The sequence below is a fragment of the Taeniopygia guttata genome, chromosome 12 (assembly GCF_048771995.1).
Source record: "Taeniopygia guttata chromosome 12, bTaeGut7.mat, whole genome shotgun sequence".
NCBI classification, from domain to species: Eukaryota; Metazoa; Chordata; class Aves; order Passeriformes; family Estrildidae; genus Taeniopygia; species Taeniopygia guttata.
Window position 1 is genome coordinate 11,165,056 of NC_133037.1, and position 16,999 is coordinate 11,182,054.

General features: G+C 38.1%; 1 protein-coding gene across 2 annotated transcripts in view; it reads left to right on the forward strand.

Annotated features, from left to right (window-relative positions):
- Positions 1-16,999, forward strand: part of EEFSEC (eukaryotic elongation factor, selenocysteine-tRNA specific) — a 124,844-nt gene that overhangs the window by 27,504 nt on the left and 80,341 nt on the right. For both annotated transcript variants that reach the window (XM_002198259.7, XM_072934991.1), the window contains exons 2-4: positions 5,936-6,143; positions 8,365-8,461; positions 10,018-10,182. In XM_002198259.7, coding sequence (XP_002198295.5) covers positions 5,936-6,143; positions 8,365-8,461; positions 10,018-10,182 — 470 coding nt within the window. The remainder of the gene's footprint in view (positions 1-5,935; positions 6,144-8,364; positions 8,462-10,017; positions 10,183-16,999) is intronic.

Consider the following 16,999-nt stretch of genomic DNA (forward strand, 5'->3'; position numbering starts at 1 on the left):
TATAGACAATATTTCCTGAGACAGGAGATATTAACCTCAAAGAATTTAAAGTAAAACGTTGATTTAATTTTTTTCTTTTTTTTTTTTTTTTGAAAGTGGAATAGTGGAGGTAAAAATGGTAGAATAGTTGGTCTTTTTATCCTGTGTGCAGATGAAATTGATTAAACCTTAAAAACTCGCCTCAGTCCACCCGGTTTATTAATTGAAGAATTTCCTCTTCCCCAGAATGGGAAGTGCACATTAAAACAGAGCTTTGCCCTTGAGTAGCAATGATACTTGAGAACAGTACATTTTCTACAATCCTATTTTCTCTTCTGCACTAGAGGAAATCCTAACATGGAAAAAAGCATATTTAAAAAAAAAAAATATGTTTAAGGAAGTCCTCTTTCATTTCCTTGTAAAGCATGAAATCAAATTATAGCCCATAGGCCACAATTTCTTTATTTTTACATTTCGAATTCCATTTTCTGCTTCCTTTTGCTGCCTGTGAACAAGAGTTGTACTGTTTGTGCAAAGTCAGCTAAAAAGATTACCACAAACAGGATGGGACACAGGAGCTTAAAGAAGCCACCATTCAGAATCTGTGCCTATGTTCCATATTTGTGTGACATGAAAACGTCCCCTTTGTTCACACAGGAACCTGATCCCCTCTTCTTCCCTCCACTCACCAGATTTTACCTTTTGGAACCAAGTCAGCTTTATATAGAGGTATTACTGGGAATATAATGCAATACTTTATTTATGCTTGCTAAAATAATACAACTTAAAATGCTCACGTATTCTTGATCTACATTTGGTAAAGACAAACCAATTGAGATTCTGCTTATTCATTGAAAATGCCTTTGGAGTGAGCTTTTCAGTAAGGAATTGGTAGCTAATTTAGTGCTTGGAGATTATAACTGGATGATTCTGAAAGTGGGCTCAGTGCATGTATAATAAAATAGTAATACATTTTTGGACCTGATAAATTAATACATGAGGCTGAAGTGTTTGGTTTTTTGTCTTCCTAGATCTAATAATGTCATTTTTTTTCTAAATCAGTGTTAATATTATGTTTTGCTGTAAGGACACAGCTCAGCCTGGGAGTTCAGGTATAAAATTTGCAGCATGCAGCAGGCTGCACCAGTGAGAGGTTTTTGAGTTCATGTACATGCAGGACTACAACAACCTCTGTGGTTGAGGTTGAAGGTTTGTTATTTAAGATGGAATGTTCTGTTCCGGAATAAAACATGGCAATTATAGTGCTTTACTGTTTTCCAAAATGTATCTGATATCTTGGCTATTCCCATGGTGTTTCTCTGTGAACATGGGTATAAGAGCTGGTTTTTACTAATTGTGTGTGACACTAAACACGTTTATGAGGAGTGAATTTGATGGAGGGGATGAAGGTCTGCAGCCTTGTTGCCTAGAACTCTGGGCAGGCTTTTTTTCCTATTTTGGCAAAGGTTTGAAGATACATTAAACTAAATAATGCAAATACAGAGAATGCAGTGAAATTTTTCCAAAAGACTAAAAGTTAATCAATGCACATACTTTTAAAATGCATACTATTCTTTTTCAGTCTACTCAGGCAGCAGCTGGTGAACTCTTTCAGGATCCAAGAGTGAGAACTACCTAGGAGTGATGTTGCAAGTGCACTTTAGGGAAGCTTGAGTTGCTGCCTTCTGCTCTTTGGAAACATGTCAACATCTCTGACATCTGTGATTCAACTAATCTCCTGAGTAAAGAGTAATAAATTACTTCCTTGATGACTTTATATAATCAGATACTCTTCAAAATTCAGGAGCTAGCACAGGTTGTGTGTTCAAAACAGTGGCTGGACCTTTTCTTTATCTTGTCTGTGAAGATATTTTTCTTATTTTTTGAGTTTTGTGTTCCCTGTCACTTTTGTGATACAAATGAGTGCTGCTGCCTCCAGGTTTAGCTGGCACTTGCAGTCTTTGTGATGCTGTGCTGCTGGTCTTGTGTTTTTCCTGTATCTGGCTGTCATCCAGAATCTCTCAGTTCATGTTTTATCTTTCTTGTTTGTTTTTCTTCACTCAGACTATCTACTTTATTTTTGCTGTGGTTTAGCTGCTTATCTTTGAAGTATAATTCCCATCTTTCTCCACCCCCTTGTGTTTTCTGATGACAACTTGTTTATTTCATTTGCTTTTTACAGGGCTTCATCTGAGCTGTGTGTCATCACAGAAAGGGTACTACAATAATTGATCTTTCATTTTCAAGCAAAGTGAAAAGTTGCATGTCAGGATTTATCTTTTCAATGTTCTTGAACATATCTTTCATAGATGAAGTGGCAAATAAAAGGTTACACCCCTGTTTTCTCTGTAGAAGAAATAATTTGAGTATCTTAGTTTAACTTGCATTGATTCACTATGATCTGCTTTAGTGCAGATAAAATGTTTCTGATTGCTGTGTTTCCTTGTATTTAGACCTGTCCTTTGCGTGTGACTCTGCTTTGTTCAAAGTAATTTCAAGCCATTTTCTTGCTCTGAAGGTTTGAGGAATATTCAAATAGTCTCTTCCCTCTTCATAATCTCTTCCCTATTACTATTCTTAACTGTGTAGGCTCATATTCTGTCTCCTTTTTTGAGGAGTTCAATTCTCTGTTCTTTCTGTTCTGTTTTGCACAAGACTCCATGGCTGACATTTTGTTGTCAGATAGTGCAGGTGTGAGTAATATTTTCAGCTTTTTTTATCTTGTTGCTGTTTTGTGAGTCTCCATGTAGTATATTTTTATGTCCCAATTGAAAAATCTTTCCAAGTGAGGTTGTATTAATGAGAATACTGATATAGTCCATCCTTGCTTCACTGTTCCTTGTTAAATCTTACTCTGCTGCAGAAAATTATTCAGAAATACTGTTCCTTTTGTTGGCTGAATTCTGATAGTGAGCTGATTGTTTACTAGAGGTTATTTAAGTAGTGAATTTGAAGTTAAACATATTCTAAGTCTGCTATTACCATTTATATGTTATGAGGAGAAAATGTATTGAATGAGGTGTTCTTTGGTAGATGGGAGAGGGTTACAGTTTAGTCATCTTGCCAACCTTCCTAATTTGAAATGTGACATTGGTGATACTTATACACTTCTCTAGATGTTTTTATTTTAGGATTTAATGAACTTTATGCATGGCTGATGGGCAATGAAAGAAATGGGTTCTAGAATAAACCAAAATATAAAACTATGTAGGAGAAGTTGGGGGATTGAGAAGAAGGTGAATTGTCAAAGATGGTTTATTAAACAGCTCAAAAAGGAAAGTTGAGGAACTAAGTTCTAGCATTATTTTTTTGCCTTGTTACTCAAGGGTCCTGTAAACCTGAGCACTCCTGCCTTGATGTGCATGAGTAGACATATACAAAACATTACAAAACATCTTTCTGTCTCAGTGAGAATTTGTGTTGTGTTCCTTGCCTTGGCTTCACGACTCCTGTGAAGGGCAGCAGATTCCCACTCTGCTTGTGTGCCAGCTCTGCCTGCCATGCCTTCTGTCCCATCTTGTGTCATCTCCTAGGAGCTGTGGCCATCAGTACACTGGGGCTTTGGAGAAGGCACAATAATTGTGCTGACAGTGTTTGTGTGCTGCTGCTTTCCTTGACTTGAAGTATTTTTTGTCTGGAGTGTCATGGTATGTCTTCTGGTGCTTCTGCTGAAGTTCCTCCATGGAATCTACAGTTACTTCTCTTTGTGTATCTTCTATGAAGATGAGGCAATGCCCCAAGGTAGACAGTCTTGACCTTCTAGCAACTGGGTTGATGATCTTTATGGCTCTTTTAAAGTGTTGCTACTAGATTCATAAACACAGCAATTGTAAGCATTTGCTGTATAACAAATTAATTTGAAGCAGTTGATTTCAAGTGTCAAGGTAAAGCGACCCCTTTTACTGAAACTGTATATTACAGTTCAGTGCAAATTTTGTGTTCTTTTGGAGGGAAAGATACCACACTGTGCATAAAGCATCTTATTAGCTGCCCTTTTCAAGGCCAGGTTTGGATCTGGTGGTTTTGGCTTAATTCTGGATCATGAAGATCACTGTGCTTTAGTAGGCACAGTAATGTTTGGTAAGGCTCAAACTGCAGCATTGTTGTGTTACCAGGATGTCCTTTCTATAGAATTAATAAAGCATTGGACTTGATGGTTTGGTTTCCATTATTTATTCCCATTCCATTTGAGGATGTCAGCTGTGTAGAGCAGTGTAACACAAAATATGTGTATTAGGTTTAAAACAGCCCTGTTGTGTGTATTCACAAAAACAGATTCATTCTGATTAAGTGCTTTGTGCCACTCAAACCATTTTCATGCTGTTTCTTTCCCTTGGTTTCTGACCTTTTAGTATGCACTTGGGTAGTGTATAAAGTCTGAGCCTTTTGTACAGACTTGATGATGCTTGTGTTGAAATTTAAACAAGCTCTAAATCAACACAATTCCTGAAACAATAAAAATGCAAACTACTTTTGAAGATATAAGACCCATATTTGCTTTGTCAGGGAGAGATATTTGAAATGATTGAAAATTCTGCAGGAGCGCTGGAAATATCATAATTATCCAACTAGTGCTCTGAAGGGCCTAACATTCATTATTACAAGATGAAAGGTCTGGTAGGTTGAAATAGTCATTTGTAGCCATAATTTTTTTTTTCTTGTAGTTCCCACCCACTCATTCACCCATGCACTTCAACCTCAGAGTGATTTCCTATCCTGAGTTCATGGGAAGTAGGAACAAGGGGAGCTGTTGTCGTAGCCATTGTAAAAGCCTTAAAAGCAAAAAAAAGGCAAGGGAAAGGCTGGACAGCATGGCAGAACAAGGAACAGTTGTATTGGTTTCTTGTTCTTCTGATCTTAAGGCCAATATTAAAAGTACTTAAGTTAGAGAACTGGAATTTTGCATGATTTCTAGCTTTTATTATCTTTCAAAATGTACTTTTTTTGGCATATGACTTTCTGGTACTTTAGCTTTAATTTTTTTTTTTTTTTATGTTTAAAATTTCTCAATACTTGAGTCTTTTGCGCTTTTCTGTTTTGGTATTCAGAGCATTTCACTTACCTCAAATGAAACAAGAAAATTCTTAATGTAATTAGTGGAGGGTCCAATGTTCATCAAAAACTTCCTTGAAAACTAATTTAAATCCATGAAATTCAGGTTGCTTCAATGAAAAGATTAAGGGTTCATGGCAGCAATACATTAAAAAATAAAAATAATCCATAAGGGTGATAGGTAATGTCAGCCTAAAATTTAGGAACCTTTCCACTAAGAAATTTAGGAATCAGATCTGTGTTCCTGTGTTTGAAATTACTTGTTCAAGTTATGTGGATCTGAATTGGGAGTGAATAGCAATACACTGCAGCTTTTAAATTGCCTCTTTCTAACATTGAGGGATGCAAGAATTTCTTTAGACTTGGGATAAACCTGTCTCTGGTGGTGATCACAATTTTCACTTTTATGAAATTTTGGGGTTGGAAAGGAAAATGGTGGGAAGCAGGTAGGGACTGAGGCTTGTGGATGTTTTTATGGGTACCTGGTTAGCTCTTGTTGGGGGTGCTCTGAGTGTGCAGCTCCCTGCAGTGTTGCTGTGTGTTTCTTTGGCTGTATTTGATTCTTGCTTGGCTGCTTAGATTATAATTTTTAATTGAGGCAAATGTCATGCCTGTGTTGCTACAAGCTTAATTTTCTTAATATTTTTTTATGCAGTGATAACAGCCTTCAGCTTGAACTATCACATTCTTCCCTGGTTCTTATGACTCAGTGATAGCCTATAATAGCTTAAATTCCCAAGGTCTTAATTTCAAAAGAGTTGTAAAATTCAGTGCTTACTTTGACTTGTATTTTGTCTTTCTGGGCGTTTGTACATATGTTGACAATTTAAAATGGAAATGATTTGAGAAAATGATCCTTAATCTTTTTATGCTGTGGCAATACTGACTGTGAGTTCTCCTCCAGGTGCCCAGATTATCGATTTAATGATGCTTGTGATAGATGTGACAAAAGGGATGCAGACACAGTCAGCAGAGTGCTTGGTAATTGGGCAAATTGCCTGCCAGAAGATGGTAGTAGTCCTGAACAAAATAGATCTCCTTCCAGAGGGGAAGAGACAGAGTGCCATTGAGAAGATGACTAAGAAAATGCAGAAGACCTTGGAAAATACCAAGTAAGTGAACAGTATTACTAACAGGTAACTTGTCACAAAATTTGTTTTGGCAGAAATACCAACATTTCCAATGTGCTTCTAAACATAATGGCACATTCTAACAAAAATTATGAGAAGAGGGTGAAAATACTTACAGAAACACGGATGCAATTCCAAATTCACATCTACAAGTATCATGTGTAGAGAAATACTTTCCTGTAATTAAGCTTTTCGATTTAAAAAACTGCTTGGAGTTTGGATGGGATAATACAAAGCCAGAATATCCAGGTGAACTGTTGGATGTGGTTACAGCACATCTTAGCTTTGCTCCGGAATAAAAGGGGATATAACTATTGGGTCACATTTTGAGTCGAAGAATTTAAGGAGTAGTATTCAGAGTACAGAGGAGAAAGAACCAAAATTCAGTTTTGGCATGTGCAATCTGTGTTTGGTGCTTTGAAAGAGCACTGCTGATCTGGGTGTGACTGCAACATGCTTATCCTGTTGTATCTCGGGCACGTGGAGTTTCTCAACAGCCTTTTCCCCACTTGACTTTGAATCTCCAAATGTATTCCTAAACTATTCTTATTAGCAGGATATATGCTGATACCATTTGGCAGTTATGGGGTTTTGTTTTTCTTTCAAATAGTTTACTTGTTGAAATAGGTGTGCATGAGGAATTCCATAGCAGTCAGCAAAACTGGAGGCTGTTGCAGTTGTAGAGTAGATGTTACCACCAGTGCTGGGAAAATTAGTGTAATATTGTCAGGAAGTTGTATGGAAGGCAAAAAAAAAAAAGGCAGAGGAAGGTAACTTGTATATATGAGTAGTTTGATACTTGTGAATTTGCCTAATCAAAAACTCTGTTTTCTGTGATTTTATACCAAAACTAAAAGCAAACTGTCTCTATGAATGGAATTTCTATTTTTTAAAAATTCTATTGTACATCAGCTTCTCCCGTGGCCCAGCAGGCTCTAAATTCTGCTGAAAGAAATTTGGTTTGATGAAGTAAGAGTTTCAGTACGGCTGGATCATGTTTAGAAGCGCCTCCAAATGTGCTATACAGTTACTCCAGTTTGTTCTGGTCTATGGGAAGAGGAGTAATGCATTTGGTTACACTTAAATTTTTGTTTATTGTAATACAGCGCTCTGAAATACTTGTATGAAAATAAATTTCCAAAAGTTTTATGGTTAATCACAGGAATTTTCAGTGCATGTTTTTATTAGCTTTTATCCTTAGATGCCTCAGGCTTATGGCATGTAAACAAAGAAAATACCTCATGTGCCTGATTACAGCTGGGTCGCTGAGTGAGATCCTTTATAGAACTTAACATTTCTTCTTTAGCAAAGCACCATCTCTTCCCTCCAGTTTGCTCCCTTTTGTGAGAAAATCAGTGAGGGTGGGTGTCAAGAGGATGGCCAAAATAATTTATTTTGGTCTGAATCTGTTGCATAAGAGAGCCAGCCACCTTTTGGTGTAATTACTGATTACTATTCTGTTACTTTAATTTATATTTTATGTGGTTTATTCTAATTCTTGAAAAAAATAAAAAACACTAGGTTGCATTTTAGGGAGCAAAAGTTAAGTCTGCTGACTGAATTTGTAAAGAAATAAAAAAAGAAAATCTGCTGTAAGTTAAGGACTTGAAGAATAAAACTGATTGTAGGATAAAAGGTAAACTGAGGTCAGCTGGCTGTACTGCTCCTCTCTGAACCTTTGTGTGTTTGAGATTTGTGAGTTTTGCAGACTTTGATTTTAATAGATTTAGATCTTTCTGTTGTTTAGAGATCTTGCAGACTCAGGTAGGCATCATGAGGCATCTTGCATTTGGCTCCCATTTTGAAGGTTATGACTTTACAGTTAGATTTTTTTTTCATGAAAGTTAGAAATGTGCTAGTCTCCAGGTAAAGTGACTTTGGAAGCAAATCACTGCATTAAGACTGGGTAACAACACATTTGCTTCTGAAATAAGCTGAATCTTGCTTTTGACTGTCACAGTATTGAATCAGTAACTAATGTGTAACAGGACTAAAACTTTCATAGTGAAGTACAGTAGTGCTGATAGTAGATAGCTCCAGTAGAGTTGGTAATTCAGGAAGAAATTGTCAGTCACAATGGGAGAAGAGCAGATGAGTTGGAATTTTAGGGAGTTTCCTAGCCTTCAGATGAGCCTGGAAGTTGTTTATATTGACATGTGTAGGAGATCTGTGGTCTAATGGTGAAAGTCTTTCTCTCTTTCAGATTCTCTGGGTGTCCTATTGTTGCTGTTGCAGCAAAGCCTGGTGGACCAGAAGCCCCAGAGTCTGAGAATCCACAGGGTATTTCTGAACTAATTGAGGTACTTGCTGAAGAACATCATAATATGAAAGCGTCCATTCTCAGATGTTCAAAACCCTTAGTTATATGGCATTATGTTTGTACTGTGGAAGGAAGGACACCTGAGTTAACTGAGAGCAGTTTGTAGCTTGCAATAGACTTGTCACCCTTTCTGTCATTAGCTTAGGGAGAGGAACATCTTTGCCCTGGAGGAATGCCACTGTACTTAAGACAGCAGAAAATAATCCCAATACAAAAGCATAATTCTTTGAAGACTTGTCAAATTCTGATTTGGATGCTGCCGTGTTTAAAGTATTTGTAAATTGCTGAAGTTAAGGTGCAGCGTCAGACATAAAAATGTAGGGATGCCTAGCCCTGGGCAGCCAGGCTTGTATAAAGCACTGAATGCTGCATCACCTCCCAGGCTCCTGTGAGTTAGGAGGGCATGGGGATGGGATGTAGTGTGGCCTTAGACTAGGCTTAGCTAGGATCAGTCTGCCCCTAGCAGTTTCTAGAGATGAGATATGCAAGTGCTTACTTCTGCCTTTATCTGGTTCCTGTTAGATTTACTGGGATGTTCTCCAGGATTAAAACCTTTGAAGGAAACTCTCATTGCAGCTGTTTTGTCAACTGAAACCTAATATTAGATGAGCTGGCAAATGCTGTGGGAGCCCTGCCATTGAACTTGGAGCTATTATCACTTCTGTCCTTCCTAAGAGACTCTCATTGTTCTGCCATTACAACCTGGGCTTGGGCTGCAGTTTTTGACCTTAAAAACAGATGTTAAAGGCAATACCAAGTGTATATACAGGTGACATAACAGAGAGAGAGATAGCAAAAGTGATTTGAGCCGGGAGTGAAGCAGTTCCTTTGAAGCTGTTGAGTACATGACTTCCTTTATATAATTAAAATCTTTTGTCTGATAACATATTTTAAGAAACATAGTATTTGTCAACAAAAGAAAAGCACTAAACTCGGAGAATTTCTCTAGAAAATGGTACTTATGTGGTTTTTCTTAATGGATTGATCCTTCAAGAAGAACTAACAAAAATTTGAAGGAGAAGTTGAATTTGAAAACTTAACCCAGTATTACAGTTTTTCTGGGAGGGAGTCAGAGATAGGCTTTAAGGGGCACTAATATCTGTACATAAGTTCATTTTCACAAAATCCAAAAAAGCTGAAGTAGCAAAATGTTCTGTAAAATTGTACTGTAGAGAGAGGGAGCAAAAAGGGGGAGATGACACATGTACAGTTTTTTTTTTCTTTTTGCTTTGCTGCAGTGTTTATATTGAATTTGGCAGCAACTTTATCACTGGTGAGGTTGTGCTAACCAAGCTAAATGTGCAGCACCAAATCTTTCTAAGGCAGAAAATCGAACTGTTCCTGCTGCTAAGTGTGCAGCTCCCCTATGGCACACACAGTTAATTTGACATTGGTGAGTTCTAAGCTCATTAGGAGATGCTTGAAATCAGTAAAATTGCAAGCTTGTTCAATCAATCATCCACTTGCCTGCCTTCTGCTGTGTTGCTGTCATGACTTTTCACCCAGGCATGGTGCTGCTTTTATCTTTTTTTTCAGGTCTTGAAGTCTCAGGCTTACCTGCCATCAAGAGACCCCTCAGGACACTTCCTTATGGCAGTCGACCACTGTTTCTCTATCAAGGGTCAAGGCACAGTGATGACAGGGACTATTCTTTCTGGCTCTGTTAGCCTTGGTGACAATGTGGAGATTCCTGCCCTGAAGGTGAGTCTCTCATTTTCATTCCTCGTGGTTTTCCTGATAGACAGAGACACTCAACAAAGAAGAGAGTGTTCTCATCCACTCTGAAATTACTCAATAATTTTCAATTTTTATTTTTGTACTTTATTATAACTCAGCTTATAACAGTAAGAGGCATAGTGATTTTTAAATAAGGCAGTCAGTAAAGTTACCTTCTCAATAATTTAGTTGGATGAAGAGAAGACTGATCTAGATTAGCATGTTAGGCTTTCAAATTCAGAGAAGCAAAGTGGGCATGTTTCCAAGATGGGATGCACCCAAGGACTGAACAAGGCTTGAGGAAGGTTACTTTCATATGAGATATGCTGCAGTGAGAAGGTTTGCAAAAGAATCCATGTAAGTAGGCTTCCAGAAATGTCTGAAAGCAAAGGAAATGACATGAAGAGGGCATTGAAATGCTTGATGCACATTCTCTTTGTTTGTGGAAGCTTTAATTTGTGTCAGCATGTTCTGAGAGAACTGCTGGGATGCAGTAGGTGGTTTGCTGCTATTGGGCTCTTCAGAGAGCCTGTAGAAAGTCAAACAGACCTTCCAATGGCCTTTGAACTGCTCAACTGTTGTTACTATTTCATTTCCTTAAAATATATTCATCCTTTAAAAGAAAACAAAGTGACTTTATGCTTGGAACATGTGAAATCTATTTCACAGGTGCTGATTATCACTGCTTTGATTTTCCCTTAGTATTATTAATTGCCTAAAATGAATTAAGACTTGAGTATTTTGCAGCTTCCACTTAAAAGTGGACCAAGCTGATTACATTCTGTGAGCAGGCAAGTTCTGGCCTAACAAGCCTGGATGGGACTCTTTTGGTGCTGTCAGTAGTATCTTCAAGTCATTTTACTATAAGGATCTTACTATTTCATTGAGGGAACAATCTCTTTTCTCATTTTTCACTTTACACTTTGGACAAGTGAAGGACTACATGAGGCATTCTGATTTCACCTGAGGTATTTGGTTGATGGTGGACAATTTATTCCTGTCCAGCCTCTTCAGTGATACCTGTGGCCATTTAGCTTATATCCTGTTGTCCTTTGCATAGAAGTGATTTTCACCATATGTACTCTGACATTTCTGCTTCCCCAGTCGAGTTCGTCACTGCACATATTCTTATTAACAGCATGCAACCTATTTTGGGAGCCATGCTTTGACTTCCTGCATGGAATATGCTTGCTGGGATTGTAGCTCTAGCTTCAACCTCTCCTAGTTTCCACTTGTCACTGTTTTTCCTTTGTTATTGTGTCCTGTTCTCAGTCCTGGGCCTGCCTGTGCTTGGGGTCCAAAGAGGGCCAAGTAGTTAGGAATGCAAGGAGTGGGAGATGGCTCCTGCCCAAACAGGGCCTTGCATAGTGAGTTCACTGCTTTCTTTTTGGCATAGCATTTGCTAAACTTCCTGTCATTTTGTGCTCCAGGAGATAGGGGAGACAGGGCAGAATAATTATTTCTTGCAAAGAAAGAATGCACCACTAGATTATATCTGGAAATTACTATTCTGCTTTTCATCTGTAGTCCAAGAATGTTTTGAAGAAATGTGTTTAGGACTAAATCTGCATTTTGAGAATCCGTATGAAGGAAGAAATGACAAAAATATAGTAAATAACTTGTGAATTGGTGCTTAAAAGTGGAAATAGACTTTGTGTGTTTTTGAACAGTGGAAAGACTTTGTGACTTTTTTTAGTGGTCATTCTTCCTAGGTGACTGGGAGAGTAGTCACTGAAGTGACAGACAACTTAGTAGATGAACAGGTCATTTGCGAAGACAAGCCAGATCACTTGTCCATTATGGCATTAACAACTTCCCTCAAAGTTTCAGTTACTTTTCCAGTTGCTGTTAATGAATTAAACCTTCCACTGCTGTGTGTGAAATAGAAGATGTGTGCATGCCTCAGGATGATAATAGCAGTGGGCAGAGTTTTGTATTTTGGCACTAGCAACTTGTGGACATTCACCTTCATGTTGCACAGGTATGGAAAGCAAGGCATAGTAAAAGGAAGCAATATTTGTAAGCTTGAGCTGTGTGTTGTACTTACCCCTGCCAGCGTCATGCAGAGCTGGGTTAGGATACCTATAAAAGGTCAAACCTTTCTCAGGCGTACAAGGTAACAGAGGAAGCACATTTCACAACACATTGTGGTTTATGACTCTCTCTGACCTTTTTTTGCCCTGACCCAATGGTAACTGAGATTGACAGCTGGTACATTTAGGGACGTTACAGACTAGCTGCTTTTTTTAAATTTGAAGACCCCTCTCACTGAATGAAGTGACATCACCTTCCAGTTCTACTAATGGACTTCGACATCTTTGACCGCTTGAACCTGCACAAAGGAGGGACACAGCAATTAAAAATAAACAGTGACATTCTCAAATGCCCATGCTTGCTCTGATTGAGGCTGAGAGCACCAGCAGTGCATGGATTCCTTTATGCTTTGCCTATGTAAATTTCCATCTGGGGTTGATTATCCATATAGCAAAAAGAAAAATTATATATATGTGTTTGGCAAAAAGCTTTGACACAGCAAACAGTTCACTATCCAATTGAGTTAGTACTATTTGCTCCTTAGCACTTGAAATCCACCTTGAAGAGCATGAACCTAGGATTTCTGCAGCAAAAACATAGTGTTGGCAGAATTCTGAATGTCATTTAAGATTATTTCAGTGGTCTTTCAATCTGTATAGTCTTTGATTTTATAAACTGCAACAACATGTGACACTTGTATTTCTGCTTTATAAAAGTTACTGGAGTTTGAATAATAAGGGTTTTTTTGCCATTTAGTTTCATTTTGTTTTACTGGAAGGTTTTTACTGATATCAAAAGTATATGTTGTTTAGATATTTCAGTTTAAATGAGGATGAATGTCAAACTCCAGTGTTGCTGAGTCTTTTTATAGCATGCTTTAACTGAAAAAGGAAAACGTTTTCATTTCAGTGGGGGAAAGATATCTTTTGCCTTCCTTATCCAGGTGAGAAAGATTGTAGAAGAGGTGAGGAGGCAGAGAGAGATGTACACAGCTCATGGATCTGGTTATCCTGGAAGTGTCCCCTTGGCATTGCCTTACCTGTGACTGGGGCTGTGGGTGTACACGACCCAGAGCACGGATGTGGCAGCCAAGTATGACGACCACTGCTGGGGCTCTATTTCAGGAATTGTAAGAAGTAGAAACTTTTCTTTGTCTTATAGTCAAGTTCCTGTTTGCCCTATTTAATGAATTGCTAACAAATGCTGGAGCAGATTGATGCAAGATGAGTTGCTGGTGGAGGTAAATAACTGACTTGGAGCCTCTGTGAAGTCCAGGGCTGCCATTTGTACTGTGTTATGTGTCAGAAGTTGTGAGTGTCTTGAATGCTGAGTAGCTGTGTTCCTGCTGAGTGGTTACATTCATGTTTTTGTCTAGGGGATCATGTGGGGATTCTCACTCTGCTGAATCTGAATGATGTATCTGGTGTTGTATGGTAAAAAGTTGTTTCTCATGTAATAAATCTCATTAAAAGGAAAGAGAAGTATTGTTACCAGCTCCAACCTTGACCATCCTGGGGGTTGGTAGTAGCCAATTGCCATTATTAGTGTGGAGCATTTCAGTCTCAAAAGTTGCAAGCAGACTTCTGAAATGCTCCCCTTCTATCGGAGAGCAGTTAGGCAGATTGTTTCAGTACTCAGGTGAACTTCTACAAGCTCATGTGAAACTTAGATATGAAAAATGTGAGGAACATGCTTCTGTTTATCTCATCAATTCTCTAGTAAATAAGAGTGTTGGTTTAAACCAGTAGTGATTCTGTCTTGGCAAGAGCCTATTGACTTTCAAATTATACTGACTTTATGAACTTTAAAGAAGCATCATTTTGTGTGGCTTCATGGCTTCATATACTTTCACCATATGAAGAGAGATGTTTCCTCCTAAGCGTTTTTTGTTGGCTAGATAACCTTGGTCTGTGTTTTGGCAAATGTTCTGTAGCTTTTATGGCTAATACAACAAAAACATTCTCCACTGTCTGATAGAATAACTCAAATAGTATTTGCAAGACTATTTCCTTCAAACCATTGTAGCTATTGAAATTGTAACAGAGATTTACTTTTGTCCATGTAAGAACTTCAGTCTATCTGATGTCCCAGGACCTCTGATTAGTGAGCTTTAGTATGTATATACATGTAGTAAGAACTAATTGTACTTTATTTAAGGACTTTTGCACAATCAGAGTTGCACAGTTAAGCTGTGTCAGAGCACATTTAAATCTCAAAAAATTCACTTGGGTCAAACCCCACTGAACTGGATCACAAAAACATTTGTATGTGGACTTTCATGGTGCAATCTTAAAGAAGTTTTTGCTTTTACCATTTTGAGCACTTTGGGCCTCCTAATATGCCCCTCCCAAATTGCAGTCAGTGTTGACTGCTTTTAGCACTGCAAATAGAGAGAAACCTTGCTGTATATTCTGAGAGTATGTCTGAATACTGGTTCTACACCTGTTTCTTCCTGTGCTGCTTGGGTTTTTCTTGTCCAATATTGATATAAACAGCCTTTCAAATGCAACAAGTCCTCTGCTTGGAGGGGAGTTTTGCTTGCCTTGAACGTTTTCACTGGAGCGCTGTGAAGAAGGGCAGTTCAGAGAATTGGGTTGAGGGACAATCACCTAAATGTAGCTGGTAAAATTGTGAAAAGGCAGTTTATAGTGCATATTAAAAGATGTGGATACAAAAATACAGGAATTTTAAATAATAGAGCAATAAATTAAATGTTTAAACATAATGCTTTACATGCGGTTTAATTCAGTACCAGAATTAAACTTTATTTGTCTGCTGCTTCTAAAGCATGGATTATGGTTTTTTGGAGATCTTCTTTCCTAGAAAACATCAGTGTGAATCCTACTGGTTTTGCATCTGCTGTGGCATTACTTAAAAGCAAAATATGCAGGATTTGACTTAAACTGGAAAGTACTCTGCTTTGAGCATTTAGGATATTATCAGTTGTTTTGGAAGAACAAAATTGCTCTGCACAGTTCTTTGTGGTTAAGTAGAGGATGAAAGATCTGATCCTGTGCCTGTGGAATGAAATTTAGATCTGGCAATAAAAACTTCTCAAATCTTTTTGGCTCAACCTCTTAAGAGAATAAGAGTAGCAGATGCTGAGTTCTTTCTGAAGATCAGTTCCCTCATTTTCAAGTATGGTTTTGTAACTTTTTACTGTGTGAAAAGTTATGGTTTTGTTTTTTATTTCTGCTTTAGTTCACATTTTTAAAAAACCCAAACCAACACCAAGCCCTCAAAAAAAAAAAAAAAAAGCCAACAAAACCTAAAGACTGCAAAGCACAAAATCCATTTTAAGTTTGTATTAAAAAACAATACAAAACTGTGGTTAACTTCAGGCCTTTAAACTTACAAAAAACCCCTCAGGAATAGAAACATTCAGCAAGAGATTTGTATGTTGCTATTCATTCACTACCTGTGAATTCACTACTACAGTGTTTAGTTCAAATCAATTGCAATTTTTTTATTGCATATCATGTAGGTACAGTAAAGTGAGGAAGCAAGATAAGGGACTTTGTGCATTAAGGTTTGTTTTATTCGGGACCAGGGATAATCCATAATAGATATATGTTGTGGGGCTTTTAATTTTTTTCTACTTGGTCTGAGCAGAAGGGAAGGAAGCCAGGCGAGAGCAGCCAACCTGAGCAGTGCTAATCCAAACCATACACTGTATTTCTGGAGCTTGTGTGTCTAATGTGATCTCTGTAGGCAGAAAAGTGGCCTAGTCGGTGCTGGCCAATTAACTCTTCAAATACTGAAATTCATCTGCAGCTTTTCTTGAAGGTCTAGGTGTACCCTGTGCTCCCTGCCAGATAGAGACAGTTGGGGTACAAGACTGGGTAATTTTTCTCATTCATTAGAAGGCAAAGCATAAGAGTTTCTTCCTGCAGTGAATCTGAAAAGGAAGAAATTTGTAACTTCTGTGTTGCTTCTGTCTATTTAAATCATCTTGAAATGACTGTTGGAATCAAGGCTCCACCTGGACATGCAGCATTGCTGGAAATGATATTGCTCTCCAAGGTAGACTTAGCTTCTGCAGCATTTCCATGGCAATGCTTGCTTCTGCAGAGTTATCTGCAGTGCTGACTGGTAGTGGTTAATGCAGGAGATTAATTTGGAGTGTGTATTTTGTGCCATTGCCATGCAGATAATTTTGTCTTAATAGTTAGCTGGTGCAGAGAGCTGTTACTGTCTAGGAGCTGGTACACTCTTCAGTGGGGCTAAAAGTGAAAAAATAATGCAAGATGATCTTGACTCTTAAGTAAAAGAAAATACTGTGTAATATAGATGTCATACTTTTATTTGATATGATGACTGCTTTTCTTACATTTTCTGTCAAGATTTCAGTAAACATTTTGTCCCATGAGAACTGTTAGAAAAGCTGAAGAAAGTTGTGACAGAAATACAAGGTGGGAAGAAACTGAGCTGAAGGAGGAACCATTGTACTGACAGGAAAATGGTACAGGCAGAGTTGTTCTGAGGTTGGTCTTGGCACTGAAGTGTGATAGTTCCACTAGTGACTGCGTGTTCTGCCCCATGCATGTAGGCGTTCTCCCCACTAATTTGCCTCTTTAGTGTCCTCTTTGGACTGCTGGAATCTACTGGCGGATGTGATATCCATGTGTAGTCTCTCATGCTCAGTACAGCTCTTTTAGAATTGCCAACATACTGGGTTGCAGGATCTGGTGGTAAAGCCTCCAAATCCCAGTGCACAAGTGTGCCACAAATGGAGAAATGGATTTTGTTCTTGTATGCTACATGAGTG